Genomic DNA, 16,788 nt, shown 5'->3' with positions numbered 1-16,788 from the left:
TTCCTTGGGAAAGTGGATGTTTCTATAAAACTCTCATTTAGTCATAAGATAATGTTCATCCAGTTGCACTCTCAGGACATTTCATAGGCATTAAAAATTCCACACTATTCTGAGAAAAAAGTTCTGACAGCATTAACAATGTATTCTTGATATTCAAGCACCAGCAGCTGATTTCACAGCATTAATTAGGGGGATTGCCAGGAAATGTCAAAAACGTCCTTTGAAACCAAATGTAAGTTTTTACCAAATAATGTTTTGTAAAACAGAAACATGCCAATGTCACATTATCCAGCAAAATACATGTAATGCTTTTTCACTGTCATGAAATAACATTCTTAACAATGCACTATGAGTTTCAAATAACAGAGCACAAATTTATGACAACAAAGTAGAACAGCTTTCCTATTGAAATTAATTCATATTTTTATTAAAGTTAGGCTTTTAAATAAAATTAAGGAATTGGCATGTTTTCTATTAGCTCTCCAAATTATTTGCAATGTTTCCTTCTTTCTCTTCTTAATCTCATGCTTACATAGGGTTGTATACCTTTCCTCATGGTATATACTTCAGAGTGTGCAAATTCACAGCATAAGCCATGCAGTAATCAAATCAACACAGCAGTATGTGCCGGAAGAGTAAAATGCTAGGTTTGTTCCAAAGGATATGTGCTTCCACTGAATAATAGTCCTTTTTTTGGTACATGTCAATAACTAGAAAGATGCAACTTCTGCAAAATATTCATGCTGCATTGGTATCAAAATGCAACAGACTAAAGATGCTGCTAGAATGGAAATCAAACCTTAGTGGTATTAAACCATATCTGTCATCTTAAAACAAAACAAAACAAAACAAACTTGTGTGCCATATATACATAAAACCAGGATCAAAATCCATCTCCTTTACTTAGATAAGAGTATCAACACTAGCATAAAATGGCCTTTCCAGCTAGGGCAGAGTGCTGAATCCTTGAGGACTGCCTTCTGAGGATCCCTTTGCAAGCCTCAACATGAGAGAAGTGGTGCTGCTAAAGGCAGATCAGGAGCTACACTGATAGCTTAACAAAAGGTGCTAAAAGTTAGAGACCACAAAAAGCTTTCTAATCTGTTAACAGTTTAAAACCAGGAGGATGAAAAAAGCAAGTTTAAGCCTGTTATGGTCTCTCCCATCCACCCTATTCCTTTCTCTGGGACTTTGCCTCTTAGATTTAGGAGTCTGCGTATATTTGGAGGGAATGCTTTTGGTGAGTCAATTAAAGTTTTTCAGATTTAAAAGTAAAAAACTATCAGCCATTTTCGGTGACCCGGTTTGGCAGATTTTAGACTGTAGTATTCATTTCTTTCAAACAAAACTAATAATATAGAACAGTAGTTCACTAAAGGAAAACAGAATAATATATCCAAAAATCACAGATAATGACAGAAGTGAGAAAAAAATAAAGAAAAAATGCACATACAGACATATATATATATATACATATACACACACACACACACACATATACACACATGTACAGACACACATAACCACAAAATCTTTGATCTCATCTTCCTATAAATACTTACTATAAGGGTAGTAGTCTTCAGTTGTATAAATTTCAGCCTCATCCCTATACAGCTGGTAAGTAAGCCTGTTCGAATTTGGAGAGTCAGGGGAACTCCATGAAAGACTGATAACGGAGGAATTGAGAACTTCCCCAGTAGGAGGAGGTTGCTGGAATGGAGCTAAACATATACAAAAACAGAGAATGTAAAAAGGAAGGTAATCACTAATCGCGCAAAATTAAATAAAAATTCAAAGAAGCTGCTGCGTTTTCTTCAAAGAAAAACCATCAAGTAAACATACAGTCACTCAGGCAAGACATCAATAGACTAAAATGATCCATCCAAATGCTCTCCAACAAAGCTTTTTATCCAAGTACATTAAACAAATTTATACATTTAAACAAATGCCTAATAAACTTAATCTCCCTTCCCCCCCAAATTAAAGCACCACAGTTTTCCAAACACTTTTTTAAACTATTTTTATTTTATTTCAAGTCTTCTATAAAAACAGGAACATGTTTATCTGATAACATTATTGAAGTCTATAGTTCAATTCTAATTTGTTTTTATGAGGATTCATTCTATTTTAGCATAGGCCAGGCATAACTTCCTCTAATAGAATAGAAATGGAAAGTACGACTAACTAGAAATTTTACTGAAGTGTTACAATAAGCTTACTTAATTAACTGACAAAAAAAGAAACAGGCAAACTTTGAAAGGTTATTTAGGCAATTCACTGTCATTTGTTTCCAATGAAATTTAAATCAATGAGAGCGAGGTGTCTAACATTTTAAGAAATCAGCTTTAGATTCTTATTTACCAAAATACTACTCTGCTATCACCTTCATTAACTTCGGAAAATGTGCTATTTAATTGCACTAGTATCAATAAAGCAAAAGACAAACCTGAAATTCACAAGCCAAAAGTGTCACATTTTCAGAAAGAGCAAAGTCTATGTCTCTTTTGTAATCCAACTGCATGATCATGGTCCTTTCTAAGATAATGGTTATTACTCAGAAAATAAACTTTATATGCATAGATAGGCACATATACACAAATATATGCACATAAACATACAGTTTTACAGTTGGATTCAATTATATTAAAGGTATTTTCCAACCTAAATGAACGTATCATTCTATCTTTATGTCATTATTTAAGTTAGAACCTAAGTCCACATCCTGCTATGAGATCTCCAGCCAGCCTGTTACACTAAGGAAAGCACTGCACTCTGACCCTCAGTACACCTTGCATTAGCACAAAACAGGACTGGTCTGTTTTGGCAGCTGGTAATTGCTATCGCTTGACTCAAAGGCAGATTGTGCCATTTCCCTACCCTCTCTACCAAAGAAGGGAAAAACAAGTGTGGATCTAGAGGAAAACATCTTCAGTACAGAGATCAGCATAGAGAGCAAGGTACCAGGAGCCAGAACCACACAGTAAGCTTTTCTCACTTACATTAAGCATTGTAAGAAAATAGTAATATCAAAAATATGTGGCTTTTCATTAATTTTTTTTCTCCTTCCATTTATAAACAATCATCATCTTCATTATATGGCTTAATGTACATAATTCACCAAAAGTTAATTGTCAAAATCTGTTCAGCCAAGCTAACAGGAGACAAGAAGTAAAGAGTGATGTTGCAGACAGAAAAATAACCTGAGGACCTCAAGTCACACAGGTGATAGATGTAGAGATTTACACCAACATCAGCAGGTCACGTTACATCTGCATTATTAACACAAATCTAAAGTGTGAGTTAAAGCTCTGTATTTAGAGTAAGATAACAAAACACCATGCTTCTACTGCAGTCTCTCAGTCAAGAATGAGAAAATTTTCAGCAGAAAATATTTCAAATATTCATTGAAAAGAGCACAATCATCATCTCCCATTAGAAAGCATAGGTTGTTTGCTGCCAATCTAGAGTTTCTGAGTTCATTTGAGTTAGGAAGCAAGCATATGCTACAGTGTCTACAGGAGTAAAGTTTGAGAATCAAAGTGCTCCTAAATCCCTTTTTCATTTTGGAAAGTTTCTCTCTATGTAATACATGCTTACAAGACCCGAGGAATCATAAAAATTTACTAGCATGACCTTCATTCTCCATTTTCAGTCTCACACTATTGTATATTGCTCTCAAGTGTTTGCTGTTTTCCAGTTTAGATATGTAAGCAAAATATTGTATTTTAGGGTTTTTTATGGAGCATCTAAGATATTGTTGGGCAGGAAAATGGAAAGTAGGTCTTTTCCTTAAAGAATTTTAATTGGACAAGGACTGTAACTTATGCTTGCATGCCTTGGCAAAGACTTATAACCAGTGATGATATGTATTAACAAAACACTGTGCTGCAATTAAAATAACCACAAATATCAAGCTATGCAGAGCTCCATATCTGTGCAACAAGTTGAAGTATTTTGGTATGAATAACCGAAAGACTACAATTGCTATATCATTTATGTCCAGAAGAGGACTCCGCTTGTCATTTAGAATACTGCCTGATGCATTTTTTTCTAACTAAAATCTATGATATTATTTATCTATGTCATATTATTATTAATCAATTTTATAGTTGAATTGCCATTGACCTTTATCCGATGTAGATCCCAACATAAATAAGTAGGTTGGTTTATGTTTGTAAAGCACTTTGGAGATGAACAGCATCATAAAAATGCCATGTATTATTATTATTATTATACATTCAGTTGAAACATCCTAATTTTTTTAAAGAAACAACAAGCCAATCAACTATCTGCACAATGAGTAGATATTATGCCTTCTACAGAAGTGTATGGGGAAAAACAAAAAAATGTGTCTAAGCACTTCCAAAATTTGAGAAAAAAATAATCTTTGGAAACAAATCATTCTCTCCATTCTAACCCATTTAGAGCACTGCACAATGCATATTATTTGAAATGTAAAACAATTTAAAATGAAATACAAACTGGAATCAAAGTGAGAGCTGTCTGTCCTTGTAAACAAACTCTTGTGCATGTACATCTCTGCTTGCAAAGCTACAGTGTGCACGTATCACAATGATCAATGTCAGTTAAATATCTATGCAAAAATACAAAGAAATATATTGCTGAAGGAGGATCCAGAAACATACTCCAGAGATTACTTGGGCACGTCTAACTCTGCTGTTGCATAGCATAGCACATGGCTACCTGAGCTAACTCTCACAATAAGACCAGTCTGGCCATTATTAATTAGGCCTGGTGACAGAAATGACCAATTAGCATCAAAATCAGTAACTGGTTATACAGTTTCTAAGATTGAGCTGTTAACTGCGTATGGCAGTACAGTGTGTCACAAAAATGTACCAACTTTTTCAGAATTATTTGAGGCTCTTTCCACAGTTCAGCATTTCATGGCATTATGTCCTCAAAACCCTTTTAAGAACATTGACCTGAAGACAACTTAAAATTTTTATTTTCTTATTAAGTGCAATATTTTGTCAAACCCAAAAGTCAAACCCAGTTTTAGTACTGGTGATCTAATTTAATACTCACTAAATCAATTAAAAAATCATTAATTTGAAAGACATGCTTTTAAGACCTAACATGCACTTACTTTTACTGCAGCCAAATAGGTTGTGGACATCCAAATTACTAGCATCGGGAACACAGTTGCCACATTTCAAGCCACTTACAAATTGTTTACAAACACACTGTCCAGTAACAAGATGACAAGTCCCACTAATGGCTCCTGCAGGATGACAATTACAGTGCTGACATCTATAAACAAAAACAAATCAAGGGAGTGATCAAAACACATTAACACTCCAGTTAAGCACAGTAGGGTTTTGTTTCAAAGATTCTTGGGTAACATAATTAAAAAATCATAAAGAGTTCAGTAGCCTGAGACACAGTAGAAAATCTATTAGCCTGATTAAAAAAATAAGTAACTTACAAAAAAAGTGCCCATTATTAAAATAAACATTAAAATCTCAATGCCAGAATAATATTCTAATTTAGATATAAACTGCTTTGAATTAAAGAGCTCTTATATGTATTGATCCATACATAAAATTGATAATGTTTGGTAATAACCAAATTACACACTCAGTACTGCAATGTTTACTCACACAACCTTTCTTGCAGAGCTGTAGAGCTCAGTGACACCTGTGTAACCATTTCATAGGTTTCTGCACAAAATGTACAACCTCCCAGCTTAGAGAAAACTGTGCTTTTGTTGAAAAAGAAATCAATTGTCAACTTCTTGTCCACAAAGGCAACTTGAAGTGAAAAAAATAACATGCTGGGAATAAAGGAGAATGAATGTAGACAAAAACTGGGAGGAAGAAAACTCAGATTACAACAGTGAGAGGAAACAGAATAGCAGAAATGTGAATATTATAACAGAAAGCACATTTTCTTTGCAGCCTGGTGAACAAAATTGCTAAAAAGAATATTTCATTAAGTGTGTAAATTAAAATATTTTTAATAAAAAAAAGCAAAAAATTTGAAAGCATTGGAATCACACAAATTCCACAATTCAATTCTGTAAATCTCTCTAGCATCAATAGAGTACTTTCAGGATTAATTTATGCTTTGGCTTTTGCATGTGAAACCTCTTGTGATCAACTTGTTTGTCACTTGATATACTATTTCCCCACTGACATTCATTTATAGCAGGGATACCAATGTCAGATTATGCAAATATTCAAAGACTTGGAACATTTCAGAAGTTAAACAAAGCCATTTTTTCCTTAGTGCGAATACTGTTATGCTACCCATTGCAATACTGATTGCCATTATTAGTCATAACAGAAAAAGTCAACAAACTCAAATAAAAGAACTGTACTTTATATTCTAATTTCACTATGTTTTAAATGCTGCAAACTAAAAAAGTTTTGAAAAAACATAGACTGGGAGAAATGTGGGACTGTAGAGTGCAGCTAAAACATACTGGAAAAACTCCACATCACTCCCCTGGCCCTGAGCTGGAAAAGTCCCATTCTGAGGCAGAAACATCAACCTAGAGGGAATTCTAAATTACTCCAGAAGCCAGGTCCCAAGATGATGAAGCAGCAATAAGACCTTGGAGAAGTCCAAGGGTGAGACAGTCATGCCATATCCCGTCTGCTCTACTAGCTCTAAGACTAGACAAGAGTTATTGATTTATATTTGGCAGATCTTTCCTTGGCCAGTTTCACCAGATTCAAGAAAACAGGTGGTGGTGCCTTTAAACAAGTTACTTTGCCATTTTCCCAGTCATCACCATCACCTTGGTCTCTCTCTTTCTATCTACATGAAGGCAGAAATAAAAGTGAGTTCCGTTATGTTTTAGGTATCGGATTTTTAAGGCAAGGGAGAAAGGAGGGGAGGGTAGAAACTGTTTTCACATTAGGATACTAAAATTCAGGTCAATAACCAGTGAAATAGACATTAAATGTGACAGATTTTTAAACAAGTTTAAGAAAACTCTTCACATACATTTTCTGCCCATTACAGCGCTCAGTATTAGAGTTCCTTTACTCCACAACAGCTTGTGCTGTGTGATCTCCTGGGTAATCACTCAACACCCTTAAAAAGGCTGATAAAAGCTAAAGCTGCAAAATAAACTGCAAATTTGTTTTATGGGCTAATATCCTTTTGGGAATAAATAAAACACATTCTCTCTTGGAAACCACTATACTGTAGTTTGCTCTCTTTTATAGTCAAGAGAAAAGGGCAATTTTTTCCAAACTGTATTAAGTCTTTTCATCTGCAGACAGTGCATCCAAATGCCCCTTCAAATAGAGGTTTTGTTTAGACTATTTAAATATCATGACAGAAAAAAAATGCTTTAGTTAAGAGAAAAAAAATGAAGGAAGCATTATTTACTCAGCAAGACAGTGCCTTATTACTTCATAATTTCATTGCATGATGATATTTATTACATATAGTTTGGGGTGGGTGTTAACAAAAGTATCTCAACAGATAAACAGTAAAAGACAAGCTTCTTTTACTGCTCCTGTATATTACTGCACCTCTTATGAATGAGGACCCTGTGAGCATTCCAGTTTTCATTATCATTCACACATGAGACAAACTCACATACACATACAGTCACAGTAAGAGTTTTCACTGCCTGGCAGGGTGGGGTTGATTCTTTCTGCTTGAAATTGTTGCATTTTCTTCTAGGACAAGTGTAGGCTTCCTACCTCCACCTGTACTCAGTTATGCTCCAGAACCTGCAAACAGTTCCATAGGATTACACTTTATATTTGTGTAATCACACACATCATTTTCTTAAACTGCGTAACCTTTGTACTGGCTTTGTTATGCATAGTTCATGCTTTTCAGTCAGGATTAAGGATTCAGCCAATTAAAGATTTTTTTTAAAAAAATAATATTCTTTGAAACTTTTAAGTAAGGTATTTTCAGTATTCTTGTTAAATGCTGCTTCAAGATACTCAGAGTCAAATATTTTATTTGAGTTTTATTAAAACAGAATCATATACAATCAAGGAAAACAGACTTTTAAAACCTGGAAAGAGAAACGTCAGGCCAAGATGAATTGCAATATTGATTTTGTGAGGATAAATGGGTTTTGTAATATTAATATAGAGAAACCTTTATTACATTGACTCTCTAGGTGCAGTTAGAGCCTCTCCAGCAATCTGTTTAAAATCTTCATTTTTCATCCTTATGGGAAAACCTCACTTGCTAAATGGATTTCATAAACAGTAATCTGTCAAGATATATATATATAGATAAACAATTTGTGATGTTCATTGACCAGTTCATTATGGTAAACAATACAGAGGTAAAGCATTCCAAATGTGTACCAATGCCCACAATCATTGCAGAGCTGTTCAGACAACTGCAGACACACAGTAGTTCTAATTCTTTAATTGCCACAGGAATTTTCCTGTTTCATAAGCAGAAATACATTAAAAAAATATAGAGTTCCTGTGTTATCTCAAAAACATCAGAAAGTAAATAAGCTCACATATACCTTCCTCCAAAAGTGGGAGAAATTTAAAGCCTCGCAGTCTCTGTGTGTCACAATTTTTGCTTCTTTTCTGCTATTGTGCCAAGATAGATATGACTTTGCCACTCAGCCAGATAGCTTTTTGTTCTGTAACCAGAGCCCTCAAAACGTATGTGGAGCAAGAAGGTTTTAAATGACTTTGTAACTTTACAAAGGAAGAAAAAGCACATTACTCTTTTTAAGAAGATATTAACAGTTAAAGAAATGGATTAAAGTAGATTAACAAATAAAGACCTGGATTATCATTTTCATTGGATAAGTGTTTCTGCCTGTGGAACAGAGGTACATTGCCCGAGTAGATGCTAACCAAAAGGAAGCCAAGCATATACAATGCAAGTTAACCATGTTAATGTACTACCAGAACAGCCTTCAATACTGTCATGAGGAATAAGATGTATTAAGGCATTAAAGACAATTCTGATTCAAATTCTAGAACTGTGAAAACTTTGCCTTTACAAGATCTGGATCTAGATAATTCTAGATACATACACACTTTGAACTTCAGAAGACAGCTCAAAATGGAAGTAACTGGAGGCCAATACCTAGTTCAGGAGACCTCGTGTTTAACACAGACATAAAACCTCTCAATCACCTGCTACAACTGAGGAGGGAAAAGGGGGCATCTATTCCAAGTAACCAAAAAAAAAAGCATTAAGAATAAGCAAAGTATATTGCAAAAGGAACTTTAGTATTACATAGATCTTATTCCTTACCATTAGAAATGACAGGAAGTGAAAATAGGAGGTCTTTACTCCTACAGATTACTTTATGGCCATTAGCAGATGCCTCTGTGACCCACAACAGTAAAAAAACAACTTTAAAAAAATCTGTGATGAGTGACAGTAACATAAAAGTTAAATTGAAAAATCTGCAGAATAATGTCAAGTATATGCAAGACAATACTGAAAATCACTGCCTAAAAGCATGTCTACATGGGGGAAAGGAGCACAGGGAGGGGAATGTTGTACAGATTTTGCTTCTGCCTGTGGGTTTTTTTTAAAGGCAAAAATACTAAATATAACAAAACAATTTAACACCAACAGTCTGCATGAAAATATGATAGCATTAGAGCTGTGCAACCTTTCCAGACTGTATTTAAAAGGAAATCGAGATTGTGGGGATTAAGCAAGAAAAAAGATCCTGGAAAAGAAAGATAGAGCAATAGTTGGAATAATAATGCAGTACCTATAGATATATTTTTCCAATTACATTCCAGGGAATATAGCCATATACTTTCCACGTACCTAGAGGCCCCAGGCTACATTAGATAAACAATTTATCCTGTGGCACACAACTAAATGCTGAAAAAGAATATACTGCTTCAGAAAAACAGATTTTTTTAAGAGGAAAGGTATTCTAAGTATTTCAACTGCTAATACTAAAAGAAATTTGGAACGACAGGGATATCTAATTCATTTATTTTTTTGCTTTTTCTTTTCATTAAAATGTCTTCCTGAAATCTTCAATAGCATTCACTGGTTATAATAATGGCATATTACCCATATTATAGTAGTCAATGATTAACACCTCAGACACCAACACATCTTACTGAAGATGCAGAGGAAACGTAGAGAAACAATTACTATATATTACTATATATACATTGCTACACATAATATATTATATATAACATAATATAATATAGTATATAGTATACTATATATAATATACAATTACTGTATAGCTATGCTATAACATTAGATAGTATTTGCTGTATATAGCTTTCATATTGTTTCTACTTAAGTCTGTGGCAAAACTTCTATTTCCTTCAGCTCACGGGAGCACAGAGGGTTACACAATGTGCCACACATAAATCAGAGTGCACACATGAACTTAGAGAACGATTAATGTAACTTGAGCACATATTTTCATTGTCACTGCAACCTTCCACTGTAAGAAAAATGTCACGAGGATGTTATAAGCAACCTGTAAAAAAAGCAACACTCACCTCCCTGTGACAGAGTCAAATCCAAAATAAAGTTCTTTGCAATGATCACATGTCTGTCCTGTTACAGAGGCATCTCGGCAAATACACTGGCCAGTTAGTTTATTACAGGTCTGATTCACTGAACCAGCTGTGTGGCACAGGCATGGCAGACAGCCAGTGACACTGGATGGAGAAAAATAAAAACCTGGGAAAGAAAGGAATTTTGAGAATAGGCAATGTGCAAAAAGTGAACAGAGTAAGCTTTTTATTAACTTGTGTATAATCGAGGATGAAACAACAGAACTAAAGCTTAGGTAACAGACACATCAACTCAAATAAAGCAATAGAGTCCTTCTGCAGAGCTGAGATACTAAATCTTCTCATTGGCACTTTGTAAAGCTATTATTCATCCTTCAGTTGCCAACTCTGATTTTTTATTCTCTCTCTACAGACTTTATTTTAGACAGAGCAAATGCAAAATAGGGGGACTATGTTAATGTGTTTGTGGGGAAAGTAAAGACCCAAGGACTGAGAGGTACTAATGAATGTACCAGAAGCAGTAGGAACATATAAAATAACCTCCAGGAACAGACATTTGTCCATTCCAGTCTGGGATCTTATATCTGAAAATGGCCATTCACAAAACACAAGAAATGCAAATATTTTCTCCTAAAAGTCTCTAAAGGTTTCTCAAACAGTGGTTGGCTTAATCATTGAAACAAGAGGATGTTTCTTAGGAAAACCTACATTAAATTATCATTCTAGGGTCTAGGTAAAATTTATATTTTACTGCTTTTCAACATATAGCTTTCATCCTACACAAATATTTTTATAGAAACTAATAAACCGTTGAAAAAAGTTACCTATCTGCAATTAAAAAGTCTTCATTCTGTATCCCATCCTTCTGTTTCTGTATTATTTCCAATTATGAACTGGAGCATTCACTTCACCTTCCCCACAGTATATTTGGTATGCTTCTGCAATACTATCTTTCATCCTGTTGACCTCACAAGCAATCTTTATCTATGCAAGTCTCTAAACCATTACTGATAAATACAGCTAGATAAAGTTTGTACACCTCTAATCTGGTCACTGAAGAACTTGCCCATTATTCACAGCCTTGCCTGAAATTACAAGCAAAAGAGCTTTTAAGCACATTTTTTAAAATTATGCTGTGCTACTTGCAAAACCTGTTGTGCTAACTGTGAGCTTCTTCCATTCTTACTACTTTCTTTTCTGTATGTCTGATCAGAAGACAATTGAAATAAGGGAATATCAGTAAGAAATATAATGACATAATTTTCCAAAATTATTTTATACTTTTACCTATTATTAACAGACATTTCACTGGGGTTTTCATGTAAATGGTTATGGTTTTTTTGTTTTGTTTTGTTTTCCCCTTTGGACCAGCACAGTTGATTAAAAATGTAGCAATGTGTACAAGTTCTGCAAATGATGATGGTCACAGAGTATTAAGGGACACTTGTCAACTGCAAGTTGAACATCAACTCTAAGATAGGGTCATTGATAGGAATTTGTATCGCTGTCAGCTGGTTACTATTAACTATTATTGCACAACTTCAATTAAATAATTTCAGCCGTTACTCAGATATGCAGTATTTGCACAGATTTCTCAGATACCTTCCCTCTCTTTCCGGTTCAATCTTCTTAGTCATGTTCTCAGTTACCCAACCTTTTTTGCTGTCCAACAACTTTCTGATGTCCTGCTTTATAATAAAGAGCCCAAAATTGGACTGTAACATGTCATATCACTCAAGGCCTTATTATTTATTTTGTCTTACGAGAGAGAGCTTTATATATACACCCCTAGGGTGGTATTCTCTGTTTTCACTGCAGTGTTGCACTGTGAGCTCATATCCAAATAGCAGAGGAACTAAACAAATTGAAAACATTGGAATTTTACTGCTGGAATCTTTGTTCAAGTTTAGCTGCTGGTCCTCAGTGAGATAAATCTCAAGTGGACAGAGAAGTGATATCAGTCTCCAGTTAACATACATTCACATCATAAAAAAACATGCTGTTGGCACTTAATTCCAGAGAGGCCCCGATCTGAGCCACCACAGAGAGTGAATAACTGGAAGTTATTAGTGAGGCAGCATGTATTATCTCATACTGCAGTTGTCTGCACACAACAGTGCCCATCCTGTGCATAAATAGAGGAGACCATTTCCCAGCAATGTCACTCTTGAGCACAATGAACGACTTCTCTCAAAGAACATAACAGGAAGATAGGAAACAAGTTTAAGCCTGGACTCTTGCAGAAGGTCAAAGCACTTCTTCAGGACCCAGTTTACAGTTGCAGTAAATGAAAAGCACTCAGGCTAAAACAAGTCTTCTTCCATCTGGAATTTTGCATGAAAATAGTGTATAAGAAAAGACTATAGTGGATAAATAGGCACATCTCTAGAAATTCATTTTAGGTGAGCAGGGTTGATGACTATATCATATATTGTTTTTGTCACAGCAGTGAAACTCATAATTTCAAAGAATCTATACCTTAATGTTAAACATCCTGGCTCTCCTAATATAATACCACCTAAACCACTGTAGAGCAGTGATAGATTTGAAATTATTTATTTTTTTAATAATAATATTTTACAAATACTCTAAAAGTTTAACTAAGTTTCTGGAAATTACCACTTATTTTTCTGTAAGTAGCAAGTAAGAATAAAAATGTTTTTAAAAGTAAAAGTGAGGGATAGGAAAACGGAGACAGTCCTTCCCCAACTAATTTATAAGTAAATTAACATGATAAAAGTAGACAAAAAGAAAAAAAGACACCAGATTACAAATTCATACTGTTTGTCCTAACTATTATTATTATTTACTTCCACCACCTAGAAATTTGGCAGGAAAGAGTAAGAAACAACTTAATGCAAGCTTAATTTACAGCAAGGTTAGAAGAGCTCATAAAAATTGCTTTATGAAGGATCCACTGTTGTATAATAGAGCCAATTTCCAATTTTAAGACAGCCACTGCAAATCTCTACAAGATCTATGTATATAACTAGTATTATGCTTATTCTTTTACAGGTTTTTTTCCAATTCAGCCATAACTGATCACATTTGTCAATCAAACATACTCTTCAAAAGGAAGAATGAAAGTCATAGCAAAGTACTCATCTTCCTTATTTAATCATACTCTCACTATTTCTCCCACTGTATAGCTCATGGAAAAGGAACACCCAAACAATTCTTTAGCACTTTTATATGCTTACCAACCATGGCAGTAATGCTTATTTCTTAATCACAGTCTGTGCTTCAAAATGCGGAGTTAACAACACTGATAATGTTGTCACAACATACTTCACTTTTTTTCTGGCCAAGAAGAGATATAGTACATACAACAAAATTCAGTATTGGTGCCCTGCCACACATCCTACATGGTGGTTTACACCTTTTCCGTACTACATAACATTCCATGAAAAGCTGTGGTCACTGAGTAAAGAACTAACAAAATGTTTTTGGTTTTGGGTTGGGGTTTTTTTGGTGGTGTTTTGGTTGGTTTTTTTCCTCCATTTTTTTCTGCTTTCATAGCAGGATCCAAGACCTGTGCTGAACACGATCTGTATGACACAAATCCCAGTCAGAGTGGCACCACAGTCCCAGAATGAGGCAGGGACAAACTTTTCACACCTATCTAAGGGCTAGAAAGATCCGTTTTCTAAGACTGTGACCTAGGACATCTCAAAAGCAAGTTTACATATGAGGTAAAATTGCTCTTTCATTTAGTTTCATGTTAGAATTATACATAATTAAAAATAAATAAATAAATTAAAAGACATATTATCTGTATTCCACTACGGAAACTCAGGCCACAGAGTTAAAACATCCCAGCAACCTCACAAGTCCTCAGTATGTGTTTAGGGCTGCCAGTGTTAACTAATTAATTGTGTACTTTTAATTAGGCTGTGTTGGCCACATATATACTTGAGTACTTTTTCTTATCTTTGTCCCAAGGCAAAGCCACAGGACATGTTTAGATTACTTGAAACCAATTAAGCTCTTCCATAGTTCTACAATTTAACACCAGTATTACTAGCAGGTTATACTCACACCTGTTTTATAGAAAACTCTCCTTTAGAACATACTAACAAAGAATATTTATATAACGTTAGATATATTGAATGTCTAAGTGAGCTCACACTGAGATGAACACTAAAATATCAGTGAAAAAACAGTAGTATGCTGTGCTACACTAAGAGTAATACAGTGCTCTTAAAATTGTATGGACTTACACTACCACCCGCAGAAGAGAGCTCAGTGCTCAGCACATACATGCTTATACTTATCACTTAGGAAAAAAAAAATTAACAGGAACTATTGTGGAAATATTTCTTTGAGTGCCATGTAAGCTTTTCTACAAAGCAGTCTGTTCATACTATCAATTAAACCTTTTTAAACCATTTAGTTCTGCATAAACCCTGGCCTTTCTCTTTCAAGGACAAGGGCGGTCACTGACTCGAGAAGCCTTGACATTACTCCTCTGCCGATCTCTGATTAAGTGGCTGCTGTAGAGGGTTAGCAGGTCACATAGCACTGGAGGAGGAACTAAGAAAAACAGAATGCTGCCTTATTTATTAGTATATGCACCTAAAATAATTTAAATGAAAGTATTTTTAAAAATACTTAATGGAGGTTAAGCAGCTTTTTTAACCCCTGTTCAAATTATTGAATGGCATATTAAAACCAATGGAGCTATAGTGTACCTTTTAATGTGACCTGCTACTTTAATAAATTGCATATGTATTTAACTTGAACTAAATCTATCTGTTTAATATTATTACTAAAGGTAGGTTAATATTACCTATAGTTTCACTTCACCTACCTGCTTTTTAGAACAAAAACATCAAGATGTAACTACAGAGCTTCCCACTTACAGTGAACAATTAAATCTGTTTACAGTAATATGGTACGAAATCTTGAACTGATATGTAGCAGCTGCAATATCATCTACTTGTAGGGCTAAACTGTATGCAGTCCTTCAGAAAGCCAGCACATCCTCAACACAACAAGGCAGGTGAATGCTTTTTAAGTGGCATGGTTGCCAGTCTCATCAAAGTTTATGTAACCATCTCTGTACCTCCCACCATACTCAGCATTACGCATGAAATGCCCTCCCTGAAAAGCTTTGCACCCTGCCTTCCAAATCCACATTTTTTATTATGAGGGTAGCTGCTGATCATCAAATTATGCTATTACCTCTTACTCAGTGAACAGGCCATGACAATTTGTGTAATTTCTCAATATCTAGAAGAACTAGGCCTAACCTTATTTTCAATACATTGAAACTGCAGTAATAACACAAATTATACAACCTCTGGCAATAGAATAAATATTTGACAGAAATTAGGATGTTAATACTTCCTTCTCACAGAGTTAGGAAGAAATGGAAAAATAATTAATAACATAAGTCAGAGACATATTAGGTGTGAAGCTGTTTAAACACATTCTAAAAACAGTAGGAATTATAACAACATCCAACAAAGCAGAACTCACTACATCAAATACAATTTCCTTACCTGGTTTACACTCATCACATCTTCTCCCCTGACGGTGAGGCAAACAGACACATTGTCCAGTAACATGGTCACAAACTGTTCCTGCCATTGTGCCCAGAGTGTCACAGTCACAACGCTGGCAGCCACGGAGGTTGCTCATGCTGAGGTTGTATGTACGAGGCATGCACTGACGGCACTGAAGACCAGTTACACCAGCTTTGCAAGGACATTGTCCTGTTGATTTGTCACAAAGCAGAGAGCCATTTACTGTACCCGCCTTATCACACTTACACGGCAGACAAATAAAGGAATTATTTTTCTGTACTTTGTGGTAGCCATCTAGGCACTCGTCACATTGCCTTCCTCCAATATTTGGTTTACACGCACATTGCCCTGTCTTTGCATTGCACACAGATCCAAAAAATGACCCTGCAACATCACATTCACAAGCCTTACAACCAGTTACATCCAGCCCATAAAAGTTGTCCATGCAGGTGTCACAGTGAAGCCCCTTCACTCGTTCTTTACAATTGCACTGCCCAGAGAGAGGGTTGCAGAATTGGTTCACCGAGCCGTGGCTGTTGCACCAACAAGGCTCACATCCATCTTCATTAGAATATCTGAGAGCTTTAAATCCAAAATTGCAACTCTCACACCTAAGACCTGGAAAAAGAAAAGATATTCATTAAAAAAAAAAGCTATAAAGCTATTAATTTCAATTTTTTTAAAAGGATAAGTATACTACAGTTAAAAAGAAAACAAAAAAGGAAAAAAAAAAGAAAAAGGAAAGGACTAATGTTCTCCACCAGCATAATTAGCAG

General features: G+C 35.0%; 1 protein-coding gene across 1 annotated transcript in view; it reads right to left on the bottom strand.

Annotated features, from left to right (window-relative positions):
• USH2A (Usher syndrome 2A (autosomal recessive, mild)) overlaps window positions 1–16,788 on the bottom strand; it is a 103,956-nt gene that overhangs the window by 17,585 nt on the left and 69,583 nt on the right. Inside the window, exons 12-15 of the mRNA XM_010190705.1 lie at window positions 15,989–16,630; window positions 10,467–10,650; window positions 5,111–5,274; window positions 1,563–1,721 (exon numbers count right to left, since the gene is read on the bottom strand). Coding sequence (XP_010189007.1) covers window positions 1,563–1,721; window positions 5,111–5,274; window positions 10,467–10,650; window positions 15,989–16,630 — 1,149 coding nt within the window. The remainder of the gene's footprint in view (window positions 1–1,562; window positions 1,722–5,110; window positions 5,275–10,466; window positions 10,651–15,988; window positions 16,631–16,788) is intronic.

This window comes from Mesitornis unicolor, unplaced genomic scaffold, assembly GCF_000695765.1.
Source record: "Mesitornis unicolor isolate BGI_N332 unplaced genomic scaffold, ASM69576v1 scaffold46908, whole genome shotgun sequence".
Classification (NCBI taxonomy): domain Eukaryota; kingdom Metazoa; phylum Chordata; class Aves; order Mesitornithiformes; family Mesitornithidae; genus Mesitornis; species Mesitornis unicolor.
The sequence above is the reverse complement of the archived record's forward strand: the minus strand, read 5'-3'. Positions and strand labels throughout refer to the sequence as shown.